At 43.0% G+C, this 13,971-nt stretch overlaps 1 protein-coding gene and 1 non-coding gene across 2 annotated transcripts in view; one reads left to right on the top strand and one right to left on the bottom strand.

The window, feature by feature from the left end:
* LOC126163184 (ATP-binding cassette sub-family C member 4-like) overlaps positions 1 to 13,971 on the top strand; it is a 293,006-nt gene that overhangs the window by 110,618 nt on the left and 168,417 nt on the right. The window contains exon 4 of the mRNA XM_049920135.1: positions 4,001 to 4,205. Coding sequence (XP_049776092.1) covers positions 4,001 to 4,205 — 205 coding nt within the window. The remainder of the gene's footprint in view (positions 1 to 4,000; positions 4,206 to 13,971) is intronic.
* Trnas-cga (transfer RNA serine (anticodon CGA)) lies at positions 201 to 275 on the bottom strand. The gene has a single exon. It is a non-coding gene; the product is annotated as a tRNA-Ser (tRNA).

The raw sequence follows: 13,971 nt of genomic DNA, 5'->3' as shown, positions 1-13,971 counted from the left end.
TTCTGCAATCAGTTGCAGGCATTCACCCCTATGCAGGTTGAAATGCTACCCAAATGCCGAAAACCTCAAAGTCATTTGGGTTGCAAGGGTCTATTACTGCTGAATTATTGACAAGAGCAAAAGAGATAATTCTTGAATGAGATTTTCATTCTGCAGCGGAGTGTGCGCTGATATGAAACTTCCTGGCAGATTAAAACTGTATGCCCGACCGAGACTCGAACTCGGGACCTTTGCCTTTCGCGGGCAAGTGCTCTACCAACTGAGCTACCGAAGCACGACTCATGCCCAGTACTCACTAGAGATGGGCAAAACTGTTCTTTTCAGAGATTGGATCAGAACTGTTCACTCCCTGAAATGAATTAGCTCTTTTTCATGACTCACCACTCATTTACAATAGAAAATTAATGGAAGGCACAATGCCCTTTAAACTTGGTTTATTCCAGTACTATACCTGTATTTTGATCTTATTTGATCCTATTTTGAAGTAACACAGATAATGAGTAAGAATTTTGTATTGTTTATTGAAATTTCCACGATATGACAAAGTTTTTGATTATTGATTTATTTTGCACTATCGTGGTTTTTTGGGTGATCAGAAAATGTTGTAACTTGAGATTTACATTAAAAATATATTTGGCTATAATGTATTAAAATTTCATTAACCTCATTCAAATACATCGCAAGCCATATATTTTTAAAGTGAACGTTTCCTTCCGAAGATGCCTAAAATCGCAAAATCCGTACCAGAATAAGAAAAAAAAATTTAAATTTGACTGTAAAACGAAAGTGCTGCATATAGCCTTACGCAGAATAAAACAAGGAAAATATTGGTGTATCACATTTTGCGATACGTTTATCGGTTCGCTCGTAATTAAAGCGTAAATTCGAGTGTCCATAATAAAAATCCTATAGTAAGAGGAGTCATCAGAAACCTAATCTAATCAGTTTAAACAAATAAAAATAAAATAAAAACAATTGATGTATACATAACATAATAATGTAATATACATAGCGGTATTACTACGAAGAACAATATCCAGTGGGGACGAACTCCGATGCAGAGGCGCTGAGTCGTGCAGGTCGAGCCGCGAGCTGTATTACTGCATGAGCTGAGACCGCAGAGACCAGAGTGACACCTGAGTCGCTTTGCTCAACGCTCTGGATAGAGTCGAGACGGTGGGGTGAGCGTTGAGCGGGCGAGTTCCGAGGGTGGGGGAAGCGGTGAACTCATCCGCTCCGAGACAAATCGTCCGTTCCCATGCGAGCAGGTTTTTGCAAGTAGTTCCTATGTTATCCACTAGGTGGCTCTCTGTCCTGTTGCTCGCATCAACTGCCCAGAGGGCAGGACGTGCGACTGAAACGTTCGCCGACAGAGTGTGATGCGAAGTTAAGCTGCGCCAGACACTGCACACGGCAGACGACGCACAGAGACGGCACGGCATATGTGAAACACAAAATCCAATGGGGCACTGCACAATGCAGGCAGCCAAGGTAGAAGCAGGGCAGAGGCCGGCACTGGCTGTGTTGTGTGGCGTGCACTGTGCTCTGACCAGCAGAGGCACTGCTGATATGCTCCGTCTCTCTCTCTCTCTCTCTCTCTCTCTCTCTCTCTCTCTCTCTGCCGTGGGAAACATTTGCAGCTACCGTTCTTTTTTTCTGAATCACTGATTGTTCACTCCTTTGAAAGATTCAACTCTATGAATTAGTTCAAGAGCGGATCCCCCATCTCTAGTACTCACAGCTTTACTTCTGCCAGTACCTCGTCTCCTACCTTCCAAACTTTACAGAAGCTCTCCTGCAAAACTTGCAGAACTAGCACTCCTGAAAGAAAGGATATTGCGGAGACATGGCTTAGCCATAGCCTGGGGGATGTTTCCAGAATGAGATTTTCACTCTGCAGCGGAGTGTGCGCTGATATGAAACTTCCTGGCAGATTAAAACTGTGTGCCCAACCGAGACTCGAACTCGGGACCTTTGCTTTTCGCGGGCAAGTGCTCTACCAGGAAGTTTCATATCAGCGCACACTCCACTGCAGAGTGAAAATCTCATTCTGGAAACATCCCCCAGGCTGTGGCTAAGCCATGTCTCCGCAATATCCTTTCTTTCAGGAGTGCTAGTTCTGCAAGTTTCGCAGGAGAGCTTCTGTAAAGTTTGGAAGGTAGGAGACGAGGTACTGGCAGAAGTAAAGCTGTGAGTACCGGGCGTGAGTCGTGCTTTGGTAGCTCAGTTGGTAAAGCACTTGCCCACGAAAGGCAAAGGTCCCGAGTTCGAGTCTCGGTCTGGCACACAGTTTTAATCTGCCAGGAAGTTTGAGATAATTCTTGTCAAGTGTGAGAGATGGGTGGGCTGTTTGTTCTTTTTTGAGCATTTTGTTTTCAGCCAAATATCCCAGCAGGCCAGGAATGGGGCCAGAACTGATTCCTACCACAAGTGGAGTCCTTTTATACACCAGGAAACCAAAAGTACCTTAGCAAGAAGTCGTTGCTGTTGCTCCTTAATATTAAGTGAAATTACAATGCCCCAGTAGTGAAAGCTGGTAGAAACAATCAATCATCACAGAGTGTGTGTCTCTTGACTTTTTTTCAAGTGTCAGATAAAACAGGATTCCACATTTCACTTAAAGAATAGGCTTTGTCTCTCTTTATAGTATTATCTGCCAGTCTAATTTAAACTGATTCTTTTAAAACATAGCCCTAATACTGAGACACGGGAACCCCTATCTGTGCCTCAACATACATCATTCTATGTTCCATAGCTAGATTGTGCCCCTCCACTGCAGATTTCTCAGGTTGTGGTAACAGCATGTGGCAATGCTGCTCAACACATCTCTCATGATTGGTGCTAATTTTCTGGCCAGTATATGTTTTCCCACAACGGTAAGGGATTCTGTAAACACCAGGCTTGCTTTGCCCCAGATCATCTTTCACAGTGCCAAGGAGAGCTCTAATCATGGCTGGTGAGCACAACACACTCCTAATATTAGGTATATCATTGTGAAATTCTTCATTATCTTTGAAGCTACATTACCAGCATGTGGTAGAAAACAACTGATCTACAATCATCGTCTACTGGTTCTGAGGAAGGTTAAAACTCCAAAGCATAATGGATCTGTGCATCAGCATAGCTTTTCTGCTTAAAAAACGAGCTTGAAAGGTGCTCTGGTTCTCGTATCAATGTTTTTGCATCAGAGATGGTGTGAGCCCACCTTGCCAACATCCCCAGGACCCCTGTGCATTGGTATGGTGGATGACAACATATCACATATAGATACAGGTCTGTATGTGCTGGTTTTTTATAAACACCTTGTCCCAGAGTCATCTTTCCTGTGGATCATTCCATTCACAGAAGGAAGCTTTCATTCACTATTGTGAAGTTGATGCTGGGCTGAAGGCATTTATGGTACATATTAAGAAAGTGAAGCAACTGTTAAAAACTGCATAAATAATTAATATTTGATAAACTACTATAAACTGCTTGTGTTTGCATGAACTAAATTTAACACAGTAACACTGAAAGCTGGAGACTACATTGGTATTCACAATAAAATAGCTATCACTGAAGTGTAACAAACATTGCCACACAAGCTAACAGCAGCTTTCATTTTTAATTGTAGATAGTTGTATGATTTGGGGAAAATGTGACTCAAGGGTAAGCTTGCAATTATTTTTGAATTTGTAGGAATTCTCAGTTTTATTTATTTTTTTATGCTTTAAATTCATACAGAGCATGCTGATGGAATTTGTACCAGAATGTGGAACCCTAATTTGAACCGTAGACACAAGGCATGGTTTATGTGAACTTTATTACAACACACATTTTATATCTTTGCAAATGAGATTTTCAGCTTCTGTAAGCAACTAGCTTGCAAAATGGTCACCTTATGGCAATAATTCTGTTATATAGGCATAGTGGTATATTTCTGGTGCTGACATACACATACACAAATGTACAAACCAGTGAACATAAAATATTTTCTTAAATTATGTTTTATTTATTGCAGGATTTTAGTTCCAGTATTTATGGCATTGCTACTAACGTACTTCAATCCCGAGACAGAAGTGTCAAAGGACCAAGCATTTTTGTATGCTGCTATTCTACTACTGAGCAGCTTACTGAATATTTTCATAATGCATCATGCCTCTCTTATATCACAACGAATTGGCATGAGAATCCGAGTAGCATGTTGTTCGCTCCTTTACAGGAAGGTAAGCGCCTTAGTTATGTATTTTAGGATGTGAGATTTATGATGGAATGTAATTAACAATAACAAGGAAAATTATTTACTGAGAGATATAAACCTACACATGTGATGGACTAAAAGTTTCTTGGCAGGTGAAAAGCAACATTACTATGGCTAGTGTAATTAAGATACACACGCCAAACTACATCTGAACTTAAAATTGTGATCTGTGTTACTGAAAAATAAATAAATGCTAATAATAGTAGATACCATCATAAAAGAGCTAAGCAGATTCAGAAGGAGGTAGGTTGCAGTAAGTACTGGGAGATGAAGAAGCTTGCACAGGATAGAGTAGCATGGAGAGCTGCATCAAACCAGTCTCAGGACTGAAGACCACAACAACAACAACTAACATATATAAAAGTGCATGAAGACTCAAGAAAATATGTGTGGAGGTCATAGTCACACATCTTGTAGACATCTGTTTAAAAGGTTAGGAATTCTTACAACAGCCTCACAGTACATTTACTCAGTAATGAAATTTGTACTCAACAACATGGACTATTTTAAAAAGAACAGTGACATTTATAATTATAATACCAGAAGAAAGAAAGACTTATACTATCCTCTACTTAACCTATATTCGGCATAGGAAGTGGTGAAATATGCTGCTGTAAAACTTTTTTTATGAATTACCAGATGAAATAAAATGTATGACCCAAAGAAGTAATAGTTTCAAAAATAAATTGAAATCATATCTCCTTGACAACCCCTTCTATACCATAGATGAATTCTTGAATAGGAATAAATAAATCTATAGGTATAATATATGCATTTTGTGCCATTTAAGGAAATGGGGTAGGCAATAAAAATTTTAAGCTTAAAAATGGAACACATAACTAACTAACTAACTATATGTTTAAAAAGAAAGATGATGAGACTTACCAAACAAAAGCGCTGGCAGGTCGATAGACACACAGACAAACACAAACATACACACAAAATCTAGCTTTCGCAACCAATGGTTGCCTCGTCAGGAAAGAGGGAAGGAGAGGGAAAGACAAAAGGATTTGGGTTTTAAGGGAGAGGGTAAGGAGTCATTCCAATCCCGGGAGCGGAAAGACTTACCTTAGGGGGAAAAAAGGAGGGAAAAAAGGACAGGTATACACTCGCACACACACACATATCCATCCTCATATACACAGACACAAGCAGACATTTGTAAAGGCAAAGAGTTTGGGCAGAGATGTCAGTCGGGGCGGATGTACAAAGGCAAAGATGATGTTGAAAGACAGGTGAGGTACGAGCGGCGGCAAATTGAAATTAGAAATTAGCGGAGATTGAGGCCTGGCGGATAGCGAGAAGAGAGGATATGCTGAAGGGCAAGTTCCCATCTCCGGAGTTCTGACAGGTTGGTGTTAGTGGGAAGTATCCAGATAACCCGGACGGTGTAACACTGTGCCAAGATGTGCTGGCCGTGCACCAAGGCATGTTTAGCCACAGGGTGATCCTCATTACCAACAAACACTGTCTGCCTGTGTCCATTCATGCGAATGGACAGTTTGTTGCTGGTCATTCCCACATAGAACGCTTCACAGTGTAGGCAGGTCAGTTGGTAAATCACGTGGGTGCTTTCACACGTGGCTCTGCCTTTGATCGTGTACACCTTCCGGGTTACAGGACTGGAGTAGGTGGTGGTGGGAGGGTGCATGGGACAGGTTTTACACCGGGGGCGGTTACAGGGGTAGGAGCCAGAGGGTAGGGAAGGTGGTCTGGGGATTTCATAGGGATGAACTAAAAGGTTGCGAAGGTTAGGTGGACGGCGGAAAGACACTCTTGGTGGAGTGGGGAGGATTTCATGAAGGATGGATCTCATTTCAGGGCAGGATTTGAGGAAGTCGTATCCCTGCTGGAGAGCCACATTCAGAATCTGATCCAGTCCCGGAAAGTATCCTGTCACAAGTGGGGCACTTTTGGGGTTCTTCTGTGGAAGGTTCCGGGTTTGAGGAGATGAGGAAGTGGCTCTGGTTATTTGCTTGTGTACCAGGTCGGGAGGGTAGTTACGGGATGCAAAAGCTGTTTTCAGGTTGTTGGTGTAGTGGTTCAAGGATTCCGGACTGGAGCAGATTCGTTTGCCACGAAGACCTAGGCTGTAGGGAAGGGACCGTTTGATGTGGAACGGGTGGCAGCTGTCATAATGGAGGTACTGTTGCTTGTTGGTGGGTTTGATGTGGACGGACGTGTGAAGCTGGCCATTGGACAGGTGGAGGTCAACGTCAAGGAAAGTGGCATGGGATTTGGAGTGGGACCAGGTGAATCTGATGGAACCAAAGGAGTTGAGGTTGGAGAGGAAATTCTGGAGTTCTTCTTCACTGTGAGTCCAGATCATGAAAATGTCATCAATAAATCTGTACCAAACTTCGGGTTGGCAGGCCTGGGTAACCAAGAAGGCTTCCTCTAAGCGACCCATGAATAGGTTGGCATACGAGGGGGCCATCCTGGTACCCATGGCTGTTCCCTTTAATTGTTGGTATGTCTGGCCTTCAAAAGTGAAGAAGTTGTGGGTCAGGATGAAGCTGGCTAAGGTAATGAGGAAAGAGGTTTTAGGTAGGGCGGCAGGTGATCGGCGTGAAAGGAAGTGCTCCATCGCAGCAAGGCCCTGGACATGCGGAATATTTGTGTATAAGGAAGTGGCATCAATGGTTACAAGGATGGTTTCCGGGGGTAACAGACTGGGTAGGGATTCCAGGCGTTCGAGAAAGTGGTTGGTGTCTTTGATGAAGGATGGGAGACTGCATGTAATGGGTTGAAGGTGTTGATCTACGTAGGCAGAGATGCGTTCGGTGGGGGCTTGGTAACCAGCTACAATGGGACGGCCGGGATGATTGGGTTTGTGAATTTTGGGAAGAAGGTAGAAGGTAGGGGTGCGGGGTGTTGGTGGGGTCAGGAGGTTGATGGAGTCGGGTGAAAGGTTTTGTAGGGGGCCTAAGGTTCTGAGGATTCCTTGAAGCTCCGCCTGGACATCAGGAATGGGATTGCCTTGGCAAACTTTGTAAGTAGTGTTGTCTGAAAGCTGACGCAGTCCCTCAGTCACATACTCCCGACGATCAAGTACCACAGTTGTGGAACCCTTGTCAGCCGGAAGAATGACGATGGATCGGTCAGCCTTCAGATCACGGATAGCCTGGGCTTCAGCAGTGGTGATGTTGGGAGTAGGATTAAGGTTTTTTAAGAAGGATTGAGAGGCAAGGCTGGAAGTCAGAAATTCCTGGAAGGTTAGGAGAGGGTGATTTTGAGGAAGAGGAGGTGGGTCCCGCTGTGACGGAGGACGGAACTGTTCCAGGCATGGTTCAATTTGGTTAGTGTCTTGGGGAGTTGGATCATTAGGAGTAGGATTAGGATCATTTTTCTTCGTGGCAAAGTGATATTTCCAGCAGAGAGTACGGGTGTACACATATCCATCCGCACATACTATATGAATATAATAGAGGGAAACATTCCACGTGGGAAAAATATATCTAAAAACAAAGATGATGTGACTTACCAAACGAAAGCGCTGGCAGGTTGATAGACACACAAACAAACACAAACATACACACAAAATTCAAGCTTTCGCAACCAACGGTTGCTTCATCAGGAAAGAGGGAAGGAGAGGGAAAGACGAAAAGATGTGGGTTTTAAGGGAGAGGGTAAGGAGTCATTCCAATCCCGGGAGCGGAAAGACTTACCTTAGGGGGAAAAAAGGACAGGTATACACTCGCACACACACACATATCCATCCGCACATACACAGACACAAGCAGACATTTGTAAAGGCAAAGAGTTTGGGCAGAGATGTCAGTCGAGGCGGAAGTACAGAGGCAAAGATGTTGTTGAATGACAGGTGAGGTATGAGTGGCACCAACTTGAAATTAGCGGAGGTTGAGGCCTGGCGGGTAACGAGAAGAGAGGATATACTGAAGGGCAAGTTCCCATCTCCGGAGTTCTGACAGGTTGGTGTTAGTGGGAAGTATCCAGATAACCCGGACAGTGTAACACTGTGCCAAGATGTGCTGGCCGTGCACCAAGGCATGTTTAGCCACAGGGTGATCCTCATTACCAACAAACACTGTCTGCCTGTGTCCATTCATGCAAATGGACAGTTTGTTGCTGGTCATTCTCACATAGAAAGCTTCACAGTGTAGGCAGGTCAGTTGGTAAATCACATGGGTGCTTTCACACGTGGCTCTGCCTTTGATCGTGTACACCTTCCGGGTTACAGGACTGGAGTAGGTGGTGGTGGGAGGGTGCATGGGACAGGTTTTACACAGGGGGGCAGTTACAAGGGTAGGAGCCAGAGGGTAGGGAAGGTTGTTTGGGGATTTCATAGGAATGAACTAAGAGGTTACAAAGGTTAGGTGGACTGCGGAAAGACACTTTTGGTGGAGTGGGGAGGATTTCATGAAGGATGGATCTCATTTCAGGGCAGGATTTGAGGAAGTCGTATCCCTGTTGGAGAGCCACATTTATTTCTACATTTATACTCCGCAAGCCACCCAACGGTGTGTGGCGGAGGGAGTCTGATCCAGTCCCGGAAAGTATCCTGTCACAAGTGGGGCACTTTTGGGGTTCTTCTGTGGAAAGTTCTGGGTTTGAGGGGATGAGGAAGTGGCTCTGATTATCTGGATACTTCCCAATAACACCAACCTGTCAGAACTCCGGAGATGGGAACTTGCCCTTCAGTATATCCTTTCTTCTCGTTACCCACCAGGCCTCAACCTCCGCTAATTTCAAGTTGCCGCCACTCATACCTCACCTGTCATTCAACAACATCTTTGCCTCTGTACTCCTGCCTCGACTGACATCTCTGCCCAAACTCTTTGCCTTTACAAATGTCTGCTTGTGTCTGTGTATGTGTGGATGGATATGTGTGTGTGTGCGAGTGTATACCTGTCCTTTTTTCCCCCTAAGGTAAGTCATTCCGCTCCCGGGATTGGAATGACTCCTTACCCTCTTCCTTAAAACCCACATCCTTTCGTATTTCCCTCTCCTTCCCTCTTTCCTGATGAAGCAACCGTTGGTTGCAAAAGCTTGAATTTTGTGTGTATGTTTGTGTTTGTTTGTGTGTCTTATCAACCTGCCAGCGCTTTCGTTTGGTAAGTCACATCATCTTTGTTTTTAGGTATATAACTAACTATATGGGAATATAAACTACATGCACCCAGACTGGAGATGAAGCATTTGTGGAATGGTACTGGATTTATGTTGGTGAAAACAATCTGGAGATCAGTCAAGACACTTTGATACATTTTTGGGATATTTTTGTGTCTTGAAGCAAGGTCATGTGCTGCAAAAGAGTGGAAAGGCCAGATGTGTTCCTCTCCCCTGTTTTGCTTTTGCCCTTGACAGGGGAAAAAAATGATCTTTATGAACCAAACTCACATCCTGCCCTACCCCACAGATCTGTCAATTCAGTGTCAGTTTGAGAAAATAATTGATCTTCACAGTATACCACTACTACTTGAAACTGGGCTCTAAAAGCTACCAGTATTGTTGCACCTTCAATTTGTAATGTTTCTGCTCATGTTATAAGCCCATGTCAAAGACTACTAAAATGTTAGTATAGAAGGTATTCAAATATTTCTGAACATTACCTGCAAATAATATACACGCCACTCACATAAACTATACTCCACAGTTAAGTATGTTGAAGAAACATGTTATAAAGTGGTATCCTTAGTATATTTGGTGACTGCTAAACACAGTTTATAATTAGTTTTAAAGTTTTATTTTGTAAGAAGTTGTGCTTTACTTCTTCAATCGCTTTCCCTAGTGTGAAGCTAATTGGAGCAGCTCCTCCTCCTCTGATGAGGGGTACACAGTTGTCAATTTTAATGCCAGAGAGCTCAGTTAGTGAAAAAAAATGCTATCAACACTTTAGCATTTCTCAGATTGCACAGCCAGTCTTTTTCCTGACTGATATCCTATGGCACTTGTATAGAATTTGCGTAGCAAATATATTGTACTTAAACCATCATCTCCCAGCAGTATTTCAGAACGAGAATTGAAGAGGAGAAAAATATGCTTCAGAAACATTTCACCAACACCAAATTCTTGTGGACAGTAAATAATCAATTATGTTTTATATACTCTGTAGATTATTTGATCATTCATGTTGTATCTTAACTTTGAACAGTTTACTGGTACCTGATGCAGTTAACCATTCTGTATTGTGTCAGATAAATAGTATCTTCACATGACAAATGAAACTGATTTTAGTGAATACGTCTACATCCATACTTCGCAAGCCACCTGACGGAGTGTGGTGGAGGGTACCTCTATCGGTTCTCCCTTCTATTCCAGTCTCGTATTGTTCATGGCAGGAAAGATTGTCGGTATGCCTCTGTGTGGGCTCTAATCTCTCTGATTTTATCCTCATGGTCTCTTCGCGAGATGTACATAGGAGGGAGCAGTATACTGCTTGACTCCTCGGTGAAGGTATGTTCTCGAAACTTCAACAAAAGCCTGTACCGAGCTACTGAGTGTCTCTCTTGCAGGGTCTTCCACTGGAGTTTATCTATCATCTCTGTAACGCTTTCACGATTACTAAATGATCCTGTAATGAAGCGTGCTGCTCTCTGTTGGATCTTCTCTATCTCTTCTATCAACCCTATCTGGTACGGATCCCACACCAGTGAGCAGTATTCAGGCAGTGGGCGAACAAGTGTACTGTAACCTACTTCCTTTGTTTTCGGATTGCATTTCCTTAGGATTCTTCCAATGAATCTCAGTCTGGCATCTGCTTTACTGACGATTAATTTTATATTGTCATTCCATTTTAAATCACTCCTAATGCCTACTCCCAGATAATTTATGGAATTAACTGCTTCCAGTTGCTGATCTGCTATATTATAGCTAAATGATTAAGGATCTATCTTTCTGTGTATTCACAGCACATTACACTTGTCTACATTGAGATTCAATTGCCATTCCCTGCACCATGCATCAATTCGTTGCAGATACTCCTGCATTTCAGTACAATTTACCATTGTTACAACCTCTCGATATACTACAGCATCATCTGCAAAAAGCCACAGTGAACTTCTGATGTTATCCACAAGGTCATTTATGTATATTGTGAACAGCAACAGCCCTACGACACTCTCCTGCGGCACACCTGAAATTACTCTTACTTCGGAAGACTTTTCTCCATTGAGAATGACATGCTGCATTCTGTTATCTAGGAGCCCTTCGATCCAATCACACAATTGGTCCGATAGTCCATATGCTCTTACTTTGTTCATTAAACGACTGTGGGGAACTGTATCGAACGCCTTGCGAAAGTCAAGAAACACGGCATCTACCTGGGAACCCGCGTCTATGGCTCTCTGAGTCTCGTGGACAAATAGCACGAGCTGGGTTTCACACGACCGTCTTTTTCGAAACCCATGCTGATTCCTACAGAGTAGATTTCTAGTCGTGCTTCCGTAGCTCAATTTGTAGAGCACTTGCCTGTGAAAGGCAAAGGTCCCGAGTTCGAGTCTCGGTCAGGCACACAGTTTTAATCTTCCAGGAAGTTTCATATCAGCGCACACTCCGCTGCAGAGTGAAAATCTCATTCTGGAAAGATCCCCCAGGCTGTGGCTAAGCCATGTCTCCGCTATATCCTTTCTTTCAGGAGTGCTAGTTCTGCAAGTTTTGCAGGAGAGCTTCTGTAAAGTTTGGAAGGTAGGAGACGAGGTACTGGCAGAAGTAAAGCTGTGAGTACCGGGCGTGAGTCGTGCTTCGGTAGCTCAATTGGTAGAGCACTTGCCCGCAAAAGGCAAAGGTCCCGAGTTCGAGTCTCGGTCGGGCACACAGTTTTAATCTGCCAGGAAGTTTCATATCAGCGCACACTCCGCTGCAGAGTGAAAATCTCATTCTAGATTTCTAGTCTCCAGAATAGTCATTATATTCGAACATAATACGTGTTCCAAAATTCTACAACTGATCGACGTTAAAGATATAGGTCTATAGTTCTGCGCATCTGTTTGACCTCCCTTCTTGAAAACGGGTATGACCTGTTCCCTTTTCCAATCCTTTGGAACCCTACGCTGTTCTAGAGACCTACGGTACACTGCTGCAAGAAGGGGGGCAAGTTCCTTCACATACTCTGTGTAAAATTGAACTGGTATCCCATCAGGTCTAGCGGTCTTTCCTCTTTTGAGCGATCTTAATTGTTTCTCTATCCCTCTGTCATCTATTTTGATATCTACCATTTTGTCGTTTGTGCGACAATCTAGAGAAGGAACTACAGTGCAGTCTTCCCCAGTGAAACAGCTTTGGAAAAAGACATTTAGTATTTCGGCCTTTAGTATGTCATCCTCTGTTTCAGTACCATTTTGGTCACAGAGTGTCTGGACATTTTGTTTTGATCCACCTACCGCTTTGACATAGGACCAAAATTTCTTAGGATTTTCTGCCAAGTCAGTACATAGAACTTTACTTTCGAATTCATTGAACGCCTCTCGCATAGCCCTCCTCACACTACATTTCGCTTCGTGTAATTTTTGTTTGTCTGCAAGGCTTTGGCTATGTTTATGTTTATGTTTGCTGTGAAGTTCCCTTTGCTTCCGCAGCAGTTTTCTAACTCGGTTGTTGTACCATGGTGGCTCTTTTCCATCTCTTACAATGTTGCTTGGCACATACTCATCTAGTGCATGTTGTACGATGGTTCTGAACTTTGTCCACTGATCGTCAACACTATCTGTACTTGAGACAAAACTTTTGTGTTGAGCTGTCAAGTACTCTGAAATCTGCTTTTTATCACTTTTGCTAAACAGAAAAATCTTCCTACCTTTTTTTAATATTTATATTTACAGCTGAAATCATTGATGCAGTAACTGCTTTATGATCACTGATTCCCTGTTCTGCGTTAACTGTTTCAAATAATTCGGGTCTGTTTGTCACCAGAAGATCTAATATGTTATCGCCACGAGTCAGTTCTCTGTTTAACTGCTCAAGGTAGTTTTCAGATAAAGCACTTAAAAAAATTTCACTGGATTCTTTGTCCCTGCCACCTGTTATGAATGTTTGAGTCTCCCAGTCTATATCTGGCAAATTAAAATTTCCACCCAGAACTATAAGATGACGGGGAAATCTACTCGAAATATTTTCCAAATTTTCCTTCAGGTGCTCTGCCACAACAGCTGCTGAGTCAGGAGGCCTATAGAGACATCCAATTACCATGTTTGAGCCTGCTTTAACCATGACCTTCACCAAAATTATTTCACAATTTGGATCTCCGTCAATTTCCTCCGATACTATAGCACTTCTTATTGCTATAAACACGCCTCCCCTTCACTGTCCAGCCTGTCTCTGCGGTATACATTCCAATCTGAGTTTAGGATTTCATTACTGTTTACGTCTGGTTTCAGCCAACTTTCTGTCCCTAGTACTATGTGGGCATTGTGACTGTTTATTAATGAGAGCAGTTCTGGGACCTTTCTATAGACACTCCTGCAGTTTACTATTAGCAGATTAATATTGTTATTCCCTGTTGTGTTTTGCCTACTCCTACCTTGCTGCATCTCAGGAGGTGTCTTGTCCGGCCTAGGGAGGGAATTCTCCAACTTAAAAAACCCACATGTGTGCTCCACATGTACTCCGCTACCCTTGTAGCCGCTTCCTGCATGTAGTGCACGCCTGACCTATTCAGGGGGACCCTACATTTCTCTTACATAAACATACTTAATGTTTATGTGTTTGGTGCTAATGTTTATGTGTCTGGTACATTTGTGATGTTACATATTTTTTAATAAAGTTAATAGCAC

Source organism: Schistocerca cancellata, chromosome 2 (assembly GCF_023864275.1).
Source record: "Schistocerca cancellata isolate TAMUIC-IGC-003103 chromosome 2, iqSchCanc2.1, whole genome shotgun sequence".
In the NCBI taxonomy this organism is placed as follows: domain Eukaryota; kingdom Metazoa; phylum Arthropoda; class Insecta; order Orthoptera; family Acrididae; genus Schistocerca; species Schistocerca cancellata.
The sequence above is the reverse complement of the archived record's forward strand: the minus strand, read 5'-3'. Positions and strand labels throughout refer to the sequence as shown.